At 43.3% G+C, this 13060-nt stretch overlaps 1 protein-coding gene across 2 annotated transcripts in view; it reads right to left on the bottom strand.

Moving 5' to 3' along the window:
• The window catches only part of WASHC1 (WASH complex subunit 1), a 45818-nt gene extending 32758 nt beyond the window's left edge, over positions 1–13060 (bottom strand). Inside the window, exons 1-4 of one of the 2 annotated variants that reach the window (XM_050897353.1) lie at positions 13007–13060; positions 11802–11866; positions 11205–11286; positions 467–620 (exon numbers count right to left, since the gene is read on the bottom strand). In XM_050897353.1, the coding sequence (XP_050753310.1) occupies positions 467–615 (149 nt within the window). In that variant the 5' untranslated portion in view covers positions 616–620; positions 11205–11286; positions 11802–11866; positions 13007–13060. Of the gene's footprint in view, positions 1–466; positions 646–11204; positions 11287–11801; positions 11867–13006 lie in introns of those variants that run through there. The other variant, XM_050897346.1, reaches the window with a different exon arrangement.

Here is a 13060-nt window from a genome sequence, read left to right as displayed (position 1 = left end):
ACAAAAAGAAAAGTGCAAAACACCAGAAGCCCAAAGAGAACAGTTTGTAAGTCCCAGAGATCAGAACAAAGAGACATTTTCTACTCCACTGCTCCAAGTACAATGACTCAAAAAGACGTATCTTCAGGATACTCTAAATAAGAAAGTCTCCCATTTAAAACATGAGCAAGAAGGAATAAAGGATAACTGCAGCAGAAGTAGTAATGCAATTTGTGGGAGTCTGCCACTGAATAAAAAATTAACAACAACCAACCTCTGGCTAACTGCAGCCATTTCATTATGCTTAACTTTGACAGACCCGAATCCAATAAACTTTTATTGAAGTGCATCTGGTCCTCCTTTATCCCTTTGCTGAACTTCCATTGCTTGCCAATGCAGTGCCCTTTCACTGCTGCAACTTTATCACAGCACTCTGCTTCCTATTGCTGAATGCTAAGCTCCTAACTCCCATGTGACAGCACCATACCTGTTGAAGATATCGCCTGACACCATTTGCAGATACTGAAGTGCATCGGCCACCTGCTGAACAGCCTCCTCCCTGCGTAAGTCCGGTTGGATCAGGGGGACTGAGTATGTCTGCCCTTCCAAAAAGTGCTTCTGGGCTACTGTAGCCATTGTGCCTAAAGGAAAGAGCAAATAGGTCATTACAGTAAACACAATTCCATTTTATCACAGCTTTTATTCAGGGACTTCCGCTCTCTGCTCCCCTAATTATTTTAGGAAAGTGCTTGCAATGGAATCGGTGAGCTGAGGAGAAAGGCACAAGTAGTAAGGTTGACATATTGGATTTTTAATAAATCCAAGGCAGCTACAGTGAAGTGGGAGTCTCTTGCTTATCTGAATGCTCCTGGGAACCATAATTTTATTTTTAGCATGATACTTAACAAATCTCTGCTCAGTACTGTGCTGAAAACAAAGACCACACTTTGGAGCAAAGTCAGTTTAGGGTGGCAATAGGACGTCAGAAATCACGCTGTCCCTCCTCCCATCCCCATATTCCAGGTGGATATATTTCAGGTCATTCAACCCTATTAGCAAAATGCAGTATTTCATCTTATACTTCTGCTCCAAGAAACACAACCACTGCTCCCTTCCAAGAACAGCAGCTATGAAATTACAGGGCATGCATGTGCACACATGACCTTGCTCCAAGTAGGTTAATGAGAGTTCTTCCATTCTGAGACTCTGAGTAGCTGCTCGTTGCTTCTGGTGACTGGATTTTTCCTTAGTAACTATCTTGAAAGAAGCCTCCTTATTTTAGGATCCTTTCAAATATAAAACCTAAACAGTCACTGAAATCTTTCAGTTGTGTTCAATACATGCACTGGAGCGGTATGCATGCTCCTGGATGCAGCTGGGCCAATACCACTGCTCTATAGTTCAGCCAGGAGAAGGCTATGCATCACCCATGTTTCCATCCTGCCAGCCTTGCCCACCTCTCCCTCAGCAATTCCCAAGGAGTCTGCCTCCCATGTTTTTACTCACAAAAACACCAAAAAAGTTCCCGGGACATGGAGGAGAGTATAGAGAAGAAATCCATCTCTCTGAGCACATTAGAAATTGTAAACTCACAAATACATTACTGTTAGGACAGCCTGACTAATGAACAGAGTAGAGTGTCCATACAGTTTTCTAACCCAAACTCTGCTGCTAGGCCTACACAAGTCCCTTCAAACTTGTTTTCTCTGTGTGTCTTGCTCATTCAAACTGTAAAAAACCACAGTCTACAGCTTCTCATTACAGGGTTTCATCATGCAGAGCGCTGTACATCCGTATAAGAAAATATTCATTAAGCTGAAGAGAAGAAAAACAAAGGAGGATCAAAAAGTAAGGTATCAGAAACAGAGATATCTCAGGACACAACACATTCCCTCCATGGTACTTGGAGGTCTGCAGGAGCTCATCCAGGGAGCACTGCTGTGTGCAAACTGTATTCCAGCCTGTATAGCAGAGCAGGCTGAGAATAACATAGAAACACAGCCTATCCTGGAGAAATTCACAAAAAAAGAGCCTGAAGAGATAGTTACAGTATAAAACAACAGTTTAATAGGTGAAAACTAGAGGGGTCTTCACACAGTCTTTAAATTCCCTATCTTGCTTCACAAAATGAAAAGATACCAGGTTAGACTTGCCTGCAGCTATTCCTGTACATTTAAGAAACACCATCCACCCTCTCCGAATTTGTCCTTTCTCATCCTACCACAGCAGGATAGGAAAGACTTTCTGTAAATGTGATGTGGCTGTTGTTCTGGGTTTGTTTGGTTTTTTTTTTGGGGGGGGGAAGCTGGTTGGGGTTGGGGAAGGGTTAAATTGCGAATCATATGAGAGGTAAAAGAAGGAGGAAACCTAGGAGCCTTTCCACAGATAACAAATTTGCAAAATCAAGACCAGCCATCAGAAGACCTGGCTCTGCTGCAGGAAGCCTAGACCTATTCTGTTTCACTTCATGCATCACTGGCAGCCAGACTCTGTAGTCACACTCTTTAGCGGCAGTGTTTGCACACTGATTAGTCTTCTTGACTGGGCCTATTCAGCAGGCAGGAAATTATTTAGAGTTGTAAAGCATACAAGTTAATCTGAGAGGAGTACAGCTAATTTTGAGATGGCACTTTTTGATCTGCTGACCATAACCAAGCTTGAATCCTTTTGCTTTCAAATCTACTATCTGACTGACAACATGGAACAAAGCAACCAGATAACACAGCAAATGCGCAGTTATGGCATACTTGGGCTCTGGCAGCAAAACAAGTTTACGATCCTCTCTGTCACCGGTCACAACTCTTCTGCTGCATCAATGCTGCTGATGGTTAGGATGCCTATTTTTAACTCAGATCAGTTCAATACCCCATTTAACACAGCCAGATAAACAGCTGTAATTGCCCAGTCATGAAACAGAGTGGGAAGCAGGGGCAAGAAGGGGACTTTTTAAAACTTGCTTCACTATCAAAACCATTGCCGTGTAATGGTAACCCTGCCCCGCAGGATGAGAAGGCCAAGCTTTTCACCTCTTGAGGCCAGATGAGATTATACAGCCCCAGTATGATTTCCCAGAATCTCACCAATCCTAGTTCTCTTAGTGACCTTTCTAAAGCCAAGATCAATTCATCTGCTGACTGACAGACGCTCACACTCAGAAGCAGCACTCCGCTAGCCACTACCAAACTGTTTCTTCCCTCGCACGCAGAAGCTACAGACTGTTCTTCAGGACCCACTGCTTCCTTGCAAAGAGAGGGGTACACAATAGTGGGGCAAAGCAGGAAAAGCCCTAGGTGCTCTGGCTCACACTGTCACAGTTTGGCTGTCAGTAAACTTCAGTTTCACAGGTTCTCAACACAGCCTCTCCCATGAGCTCCAGATTCTCACCTTTCCTAAAAAAACACATTAGAGAAATGTGGTAGACTCTGTGGGAACTGCTGTCAGAGACAGATACAAGAGATAATTCTTTCTGTGCAAGGTAACAAATTAGAGATTTATAGCAAGAAAGAGGAAAAACAGCAACAGCCTTCTAAATGACCAGACTAGGGCAAAATCCCATGCTACAGCTGCTATTTATTACCTCTTGTGACCAAACTAACTGGAGAAACAAGCTAGTTTTACAAACATTTTGAGTAAAGGCCTGACCATATGCTTAGAATAAAAGCGGAATTGCTTCCCACAACAGACAGGGACTGCAGGAACAAGGATGATTTTAACAGGGAAAATTCAAAATATTCCCAACAAAAGTCAGGAAGGAAAGCAAAGACTGAATGTCACTCAGCAAGACTGACTCTTCCTTTATCTCAACCTCCAGCGCACTGAGAAGGAAGCAGCACACTTCCTTGCCATGCTCCATTATCAGAATTAGGCATTACATAAAAACAAAGTGCTGCAGATTAGAAATATCTCAACTCTCCCACCCTGCCCAATGGATGCCAAGCCTTCATGTAACATAAACACCAAAGGTGCAAATAAACTGTTCGTATCTTACATATGGATGTGACTTCCAGCAAAGCAACAAACTGGTTCCAGTATCACTCCTGAATCTTAAAGAGGGAGCTGGCGTGTTTCAGCAGAAAGTACAGCATCCTGGAATTATGACAGCTGAAATGAAATACTCAGATGCTACAGCGAGAAATGGGCATATAAAACCTCAAAGCAAGTATGATTCAGAAGAGCAGATGTCAGATCACCCAAGAGATTTAATCATTAGTGGTACGACCACCTGTGGGTCACACAAGGCAGAAGAAACAGCAACACGGCGCTTTTTTTGTGATCAAAGAGGCTCTGGAAAGAGTTGCAGCATCTGGGGGCTCCAGCCACTCTTTATTCAATTATTTTTTCGATGTCAACTTTCATGATCAACACAAATGTGCTCTGGTGTTATATAATAACCTCATTTGCCTTATTAAATTGCAAACAAAGAGAAGAAGGTTGTTTTCTCACTGCACCACCTGCTTACAAGTGCTATATCCTGATTTAGAAGTTCTCACTAGAGCTAGCAACTGCTCAGATTTGCGCTTTTGCCTCAAGCTGTCTATGCCTTTAACGTCAAGCAAGCTGGTATGAAGCTCATCAGGGCTGGTGGCTATCCCTCTGCACGCAAAGCTGCTCTCTCCCTCTCAGTTCCAACATTCACACTAGCAAAAGCTGAACGAAACAACAGCAGTGGGAAACACATCAGCCTCCACCAGACTGTCTCACTTTTCCAAGAGACTTACACCAGGACAGATACCGGCTGAGCACTCCAGGGCTTTCAGGTATCTGGAACCAGCAACTGGTCATACTGTTCAATCATCACAGGCAAGTCTAATACTCTGATGGAAATTTGCACCTCCGAACCCAGAGAAGGAAGTATACAATTCAGTGCTCTGGGTACGTAGAGGAACACTCCACCTACTTTGCTCACCTCTTGGGTTACTTCCCCCTGGACCCAAGAGAACTTGTTATGGAGCAAACAGAGTCTGCAAAAGAAGCAACACTCCTCTAAGTTCTTTAGAAAACATTGCTCTATGGAGGACCAATCACTGAGATAATTATCTACAAAGAAAGAGACCCCACAACCTTAGAATATCTTAATTTTTCAAGGGAATGTAAACAAAGGCGATATTAAGAAAATAATTTGGCTGCCCTCAACACAGGCAGAGACTGTAAAGCTATATACAAGCACTTACCAGGTGCATACTTTGCCATGAAAATAAAGGGAGAATAAAGCAAGCCACCAACAATACTTGCTTCCTTAACGTGCTTCAAGGGATTAAAAAAATGGGGTTCAGGGGAGAAGAGGGCCTAAATACTTTGAAAAAAATCAGTGTGTATTCTTCAAAGGTACAAGGGCTGCTTCAGCAATTATCGTGCTGATGCTTCTGTCACTACACTGGAAAGGCAGCATGAACTAAAGGCCTTTAATTCCCACATGCAGTAACATCTCCAAGAAGAAGTGACAGGCTATCTGTCCTGGTTTCAGCTGGGATAGAGTTAATTTTCTTCTTAGCAGCTGGTACAGTGCTGCGTTTGGGATTTAGTATGAAAATAATGTTGATAACACACTGATGTTTTAGTTGTTGCTAAGTAGCACTTATCCTAAGGATTTTTCAGTTTCCCATGCTCTGCCAGCAAGCAGGTGTACAAGAAGCTGGGAGGGAGTATAGCCAGGACAGCTGACCCAAACTGGCCAAAGGGCTATTCCATACCATGGAACGTCATGCCCAGTATATAAACTGGGGGGAGTTGGCCAGGAGGGGTGTGGATCACTGCTCGGGCATTGGTCAGCAGGTGGTGAACAACTGCATTGTGCATCATTTGTCTTTTCTTGGATTTTATTTCTCTCTTTTTTTTGTTATATTCCTTTTCATTACAATTATTATAATATTTTTATTATTAGTAGTATTATATTTTATTTTACTTTAGTTATTAAACTGTTCTTATCTCAACCCACGAGTTTTACTTCACCTCCCCGATCCTCCTCCCCATTCCACTGGGAGGGGGAAGCGGTTGCGTAGTGCTTAGTTGCCAGCTGGGCTTAAACCACGACACTATCTCTAGCCCTATGTCTCTCCTTCGTAGGACCCTAATAAAAGATCAATGCCTTGTAGCCACCTGCAAGGATGCCGAGACTAGCAATATGCAATAAAACAGAAGTCTGCATATCCCTCACCACACACCACTACCACCAGAATGGTTCCACAGTGGGAACAGACCAAGTCACAAATAAACTACAGGTTAAGATTAAACACACTCAAAAGATGGAGTTGAGACAGGCTTTGGGCATAGCTTATCACAAGGCGTTGTCTCCTCTGATAGAGGAAAGTCACATTATAACTTGCTTCACAGTGAGAAGACATCCCAAATTCCTCACTGACAGTAATTTCTTACACATAATACTTTCTATCATGTTTACCTGGACAAATGTTGTCCCATCCTGGCTGACAATAGCAGACCTCTGTTACTCTCACTTTCCTCTGCTCCAATCTAGCATACTACATCAGCACATTGCTCGCAATACCCAAATGTGGCTTTTATAGCTCACAAAGCTCCCAGGTGCTACAATGTCTGCTGCGTGTCTCATCACAAATTTCTACTACTGTACACTTAACTACGGTACTCTGTAGTACTGTACTTTATATACTACTACATCATTCTCATTCTCTACTTTCCACACAGGCTTCCCACAGAATTTCAAATCATGATCAAATCTGCTGGCATATTCAAGTCATACCTTGGTTGTAACAGAAGCTTGCCTAGAGGCCATTCCAACAAAATATCAGAAGGAACTTCTCCAAGGAAAAAATAATAATAAAAAAAGATAATTGTATCACCTTGTTCTCCACAGATAAAGCACCCTCCTGTGAGTTTACCAGCTGCAAAGCCAGGGAACTGTATTTAAAAAAAGAGACTGAAAATGCTAGAAAAGCAAAACACGTCATTGCATATGCTCCTCCTGTTAAGGGACAGGATAAGGCAGCGTGTGCACATGCACTCACACAGATGTAGACATGCAACTGAAATGAAAGCTAGAAGTTGCTTACACTGGTGGTAAATGCAGCATAAGAGCCTAGATGTAAGTCCTATTTTATGCAGCAAATGATCGTTCTGCCCTGTGTTGACATTCACTGGAGGGGTTGAAATTTAGTCCTCCAGCAGAGCACACAAGAGGTAACTATCCTGGGTAGGAGAGCAGGATGTATTTCCAGCAGTGAGATGAGAGGTTCACCACAGTGCCTGTGTTAAGCCAACTTTACCTTTTTGGGGGGGGCAGGGAGGGGAAGGGAGGAGGAGAGAAGCACTTTGATAAGTTAAGAGGATGAAAAGTCTATTTATATTTTTTAATTAACCATGTTCTACAGTGTTATTAAGCAGCAATCAAAGATGCAGATGGTACTGATTTGATTGGCAAGAGGTGCAGTGTGCTGAATATTAAGGAACTCTGCCCCTATAAATAGGTCTAATCACCATCTGAAGGCTGGAAGGCAGTGATGAAAGAAAGCATTAATAAGACCATAATTAGGCCCCGTAGCAGGCTGTACTCCACCAGGGTGCTCATGTTACTAGATGTCTCTTATAGTAGCATCCTCAAACTCTGTTGTAGACGTTACTGCTTTGGGTCTCGAGACCTCTAGTAGCTATTTTAGACAAAGCTATGAAGAGTGGGGTTTCTCCATCTTTGGAGGGCCTGGCATCGGTTAGGATTTTACTTCCCAGTACCATTTATGGAGCAAGAGAGCTCTCCATTCCAGTTGTCCCACCCTGCCCACTCTCAATGAGTGAATTAAACTGGGCAGCTGGAGCTTCCCAGGCACAGAGACTGGCAAGGGGTGCAGGAAAGTGAGAAGCTTTAGAAGCTGTTGCTCTCCCTCCCCCTCAGAACAGCAGGAGAACATCATGGTCACATCTACATCACAAAGTTAACCTAGCCACAGCTGTAAAAGCTACTTCTGCCCCTCTGCTCCAGCTTTAGAGAGAGAGATACTCAATCTCATCAACCTCATACTTTCAGCCTGTCCTTACAGTATAGCATTACCTCAGAAGAAAAACAACAAAAAAAAGTCCGTGTAGGAAATGAATCCTACAAGGCATCTCCTGCTACATGCCAATACTTCCAGAAGTCGCTCATTGATATGGGACTGCCCGAACAGCCAAGATCTTTTCAAAAGGAGTCAGCCTCCCACATCACACCACGGCCCTGCAGAAACAGCAGAGCACTGAGGAGCCTGACCTGATACTGAGCAGGACTTGGGGGCTCACACTGCATTTCACACACTGCGCATCCCAGCCTCGTGGGCCAATATTCAGCTTGGAAATGGCAGGAGTGGATTCCATCACTGAAGCAGTCTCACCTCATCTGTCCTAGCAGCAGCTGCGGGAAAAGGAAAAGCTTTTTCTGCTGCACTGGTAGGCAGCCACTAACTACCCAGTGATATAACACCACTCAGTTCTCCATATCCAAATGGTGTGGGATTACTGGCAGTTACCACATATGTGGTACCTTGCACATCCGGGTACCACAAGCATATCGTGTTGCACCACGATGTCAGCTACAGTGCTAGGTGCCTTTTTGTTAGCTGAATCTACGTACTACTGATAGCTGTTTAGTTCAACCCAACATACGTTGGGATCTGCATGAAAGCTACCCCAGATCCATTCAATTTGAAATATATGTTTCGCTCAACCTACTGACTACCAACATTGTACTAGAAAAAGGTATTAAGGTAATGCTATGAAGATACTCACTTTTGGAAACAGCAAGAGAGACTCTGGTATGAAGCTTGCATCCAAAACCCCAAAACTTTTTTTTTTCCAGTTAATTCCTGAAGTTGCAGAGGGAACACAATAAATAGACTGCTTTGCAACAAAAGAGTGGCTTACTGACACAGTTTCTGTAAACTGGGTGCCCGATAGCAACATGTCTCCCTGGACCATGGGCTGTGTCAGAGACCAACAAACACCCATTGCTACTTATGTGTTTGTCCTATCCTGCTGTTTCTGGAATGAAAGGCTATCTGTATGTGATCCTTCCTGAGCGCTCAGACCTACCAAAGGAAAAGCAATGGCCTGTCAAAAATCCACTTCTGAAAGTGTGAGCCCAGTAATTAAGGCAGCCCCTTCTCAAGAATCCAGGGCCTGTTAACGTCTTTGGCTCAGACACATTGCTTTGAAAGAAACAGTAGCTATTGCATTTACTAAAGACAGACAAAATCTATGAGCAATATAACATTAAGGCAAAGACATTACTGACAGGTAACTAAACGCACACAAAACTGGAGGATTTGGTTTCCCACCAGCAGCATTGTCTCTTGGATCAAATTAGCGTGGGCCTGAACCAATACATCGACAGACTCAGTGATCATTCTCAAATGGAGACCCTCCCTTTCCCTAAAAACTACTCAGAGCCACTTAGATTTGTTGGTTTGTCACACACTACACTGCCCTATTCCACTTAGGCTAAAGAGAAAGAATCAAAATTTGAGATCTCGGAGCCCAGCTTTACAATAGCATACGGCAACTCCCTGGCAAATTGCAAAATACCTGACATTTAAAAAATGGATCATGTAAAATCAAATTATATCAACTCTCCAGAAGACAGAATGCTATTACATTAAATTATTTTTTAAAGAGAATCTGAAAGGTAGAGACTTAAAAGAATTTAGGGGTGCACTTCAATCCTCTCAGCTCCACAAGCTAAGATGGCCCCTAAGCCACTACTGTCTTCAAGACAATCTTCCCTCTCAACACAGAGCTCTGCTTTGCGAAGCACAGACAGCAGCCCTCACTGCCATGAAGCACCAAGCTGCAGGCTACATCACCTTGCTGAGAAAGCCCTGTCCTCTAAGCACAGGCTGAAATTGATTTCCTTCAGCTGGATACATAAAGTTCATTTTGACGGACAGATGTTGATATCTGAAGTTAATCAGATAACCCACTCTGTAACTGTCACCTTTGGCTCTCATCATTAATGGAGACAATCAGGCGCTCTAACGAACAATTGATCTGATTCTAAGGCAGCCATCTACAACTGATCAAAAGCACAGTGCTAATTGCCTGCCTTCCCTTCCTCTCACTATTTATTATAAAAGAAGCCTAAAGAAATAGCTTAGCTACAGCTACAATACAGACATCAAAAGTAATGCTGAGAATCCCAGCCCAAACATCCAGACACAGCTTTTCATTCGATTTCCTAAATGGGGGCACTTTGGTTTTGTATGCCTAAAGTACACAGAAGCCACTGGCTATGCCAAAAGTCCCTTGGAGGGCCATTTCCCTGCAGTAAGTTCTCTTAAATACTAGAGTTTCAAAAGCAGGCTGCTGCAGAGCTTCCTGCAGAACGTTTGGCTCAGAAAAATGAGGAGCTGCTCAATCTTACTATCAGACCACAGCAACAAATCCATACTTCCAAAAACATAGAGCTTTTCTAAAAAAAAAAAAAAAAAAAAAAAAGTCCAGTTAATTTTTCTCTCTAATTTTCTGATGCAAAATCAGCTTCAGCCTCCTGCAGAGTGACCTTAGCTGTAGAGTTAACCACTGCCACATCTCACTGCCACAAACCCTAACTAGCAATGTCCTATTTTTCACATCCACATTCAGTACCCTCTGCTCCAAAGTTCTGGAGTTTTACAGCGCCCGTACCCAACACGCACTGTGTTACAACAGATCCTGAGATATTTAATGAAGGCAACAACCAAATCAAACTGGCAACCAAAGCAGTTCCTGCCCGTTTTATACATTCAAAAGCAAAGGGAACGCTTGCATTTCTGCAAGATGACAGGAGGGGAACTCACTCGCTATAAGGAAGTGTCTTCATGCCTGTTCACATTTGCTAGAAGGAATATCGCTACAGGGTGGCCTGGATGACAGGAGCTGACAAAAAAGCTGGGTCAAAAGAATGACACCTGGGGAATCAATAACCCACTAAACAGACTGCTGGATGGACTATTTTCTCACAAAGGTTATCTTGTGAAGGGGTCTAAGCACAGCTGATTAGCTATAGAAATTGCTTTTTGAGTGATAAAAATTATTCCCTTCAAGCTCATACACCACAGCCATGGGAAACATCACAATTTCAGACACAATCTTCTTCTTCCTCTGCACACTGCCTTTAATCTAAAAAAAAAAAAAAATTAAAAAAAAATCTGCCTTGCTTTCAGGCTTATCTCAGTACTATTATTCCCCAGCCCTCAATTTCTACCCTTCTCTTTTAGTGCTCAGGCTGAGTGTGCAGTCACTACAGTTACCTGGTATTACCAGAACCCAGAAGCAAGACTGCAGAGTAGTTCCCAGGGATTATCTGCTTTCAGTTTTCTTGCCAATGAACTCCTGAGTTGAGAAAAGAGAACAGCACTTTTTATCTGAAGGAATGAAGATTAAAAACTCAGTTTAAATATCCAGAGTGATAGAAGTAGGGCAGATGCTAAGACTAGCAGCCTGTGCTGCTCTGGGAGCACCTCAGGCATTTTTCTGCCTGAGGGCTTTTTGGAGGTGTGGCTGTTTCCCCCCAACCAAAGCATCCCAGGAATACAGAGGTGTATCAGGCAACCTTTACATTCCAGCTTTACTACTCAGACAAACAATCAAATATCAGGATGAACTTATCAGCCCGTAGCTAACCTTCCTAAAAGAAAGTCTAAGCAAGGGACAGTTGACTGGAGCACCTCCGATTCCCGGGACAACTGAAACACAGAAAACCTCTACAAGGACATGCCAAAGTCACTTTGCTTCCAGCTGTTGCCTCTGGCAAGAGCAGCACTATCTGCTCCGCTTCCTTTCACTGCTCAAGGAAGGCTCTGTATTTCAGAGAACTGGCAAGAAATAGGGACAGTTTTAGCGTCTACCTCATCCAATCCAGGATAGGTCAATCCGGTCTGCAAATCACTGCCAGCAACACCCGCTGTGCAACCTAAATGAAATAAATAGGTCATCTCAAGCAAACTCCTAGCTGACATTTGCCTGAATCACGTGAAATGCCACAGCCACAGTCGACACTATCCCACACTCCTTGTTGGAAGCTGCACTGTAGAAGCGAGCAGAGTTGAGAATTAGCCTACTCTCCCCAGGGATGAAAAGCCTCCTCTTTTGAAAGAGGCCTTTGGGAAAATCCAGGTGCTGTCCCACCACTCAACATTTGAACCACACCATTTTTAAAAAAAAAAAAAAAAAAGAGGGGAAAACCTCACCACAACAGGACTTCTGTTGATTACTAAAATAAACACTAACAATGATCATCACTGCTGGACGTGGATTCACAATGTTCACTACGTCCATCAGCAGCCTTTCTTCATGTGTACAGCTAGGTCTAGTAGCCCTGTGGTCTTTTTACTGTTGGCTGACTCATTCTTTATTTTGAACATAGAAAAAAGTTAATACAATAAACGCATTTATCACAACAGCATTTGGGTTCACTTACAAACACTGACAACGTGTTTTTATTTGGCAATTCATTACACCACCACAGCTACCAGCTTGGGAGTGAGGAACATGCCCTTTTGCATCTTAAAGGCAATCCACATTAAAACTGATTTGCCAGTACTCCAGATTGTGTCGATGCACTGATGGACCAGAAGTTACATTTTTTATAATCTGTGGTGTTCTTTGAATTAGCTGATAGTTAATAGTAACCAATCAGTACTTGGAATAGTACAAAACCCCCACAACTCTATTACAAGCCATTAGCTAACTTGCTGAGGAAAAACTACATAACCTACATCCCAGAGTCCTCCGACTCTCTATCTTGGACACTTTTTTCTCTTTTTTCCTGACTCCCTTCAGGCTGCAGCATCTAGCTGTCTATCCCTACAGGGTACCTAACCTACATGGAGAGAAGGCATCGCCCTTCCCAATTGCTGAAGCACTACGTTGAGTCCAAGTGTCCCATACGTCACCGCCAACTTGAGATTTCCACGCACCATGCCTGCCTGGCAGGTCTTCCCATCTATTTCATGGCTCAGCACCGAAGCACCGCATAAGAAGTGTAAGAAAAGATTTCCTAAACCTGTTATCCCACCCAAACAGGTACTGTATGACTCTCATGTCTCATTACCAAGCTCTTCTTCCCAAGACCTGACGGGGCCCCCGACGGACAGAGCCTGCGGCC

Source organism: Gymnogyps californianus, chromosome 1 (assembly GCF_018139145.2).
Source record: "Gymnogyps californianus isolate 813 chromosome 1, ASM1813914v2, whole genome shotgun sequence".
NCBI lineage: Eukaryota > Metazoa > Chordata > Aves > Accipitriformes > Cathartidae > Gymnogyps > Gymnogyps californianus.
Note: the sequence above shows the minus strand (reverse complement) of the source record. Positions and strands in the feature narration are given on the sequence as shown.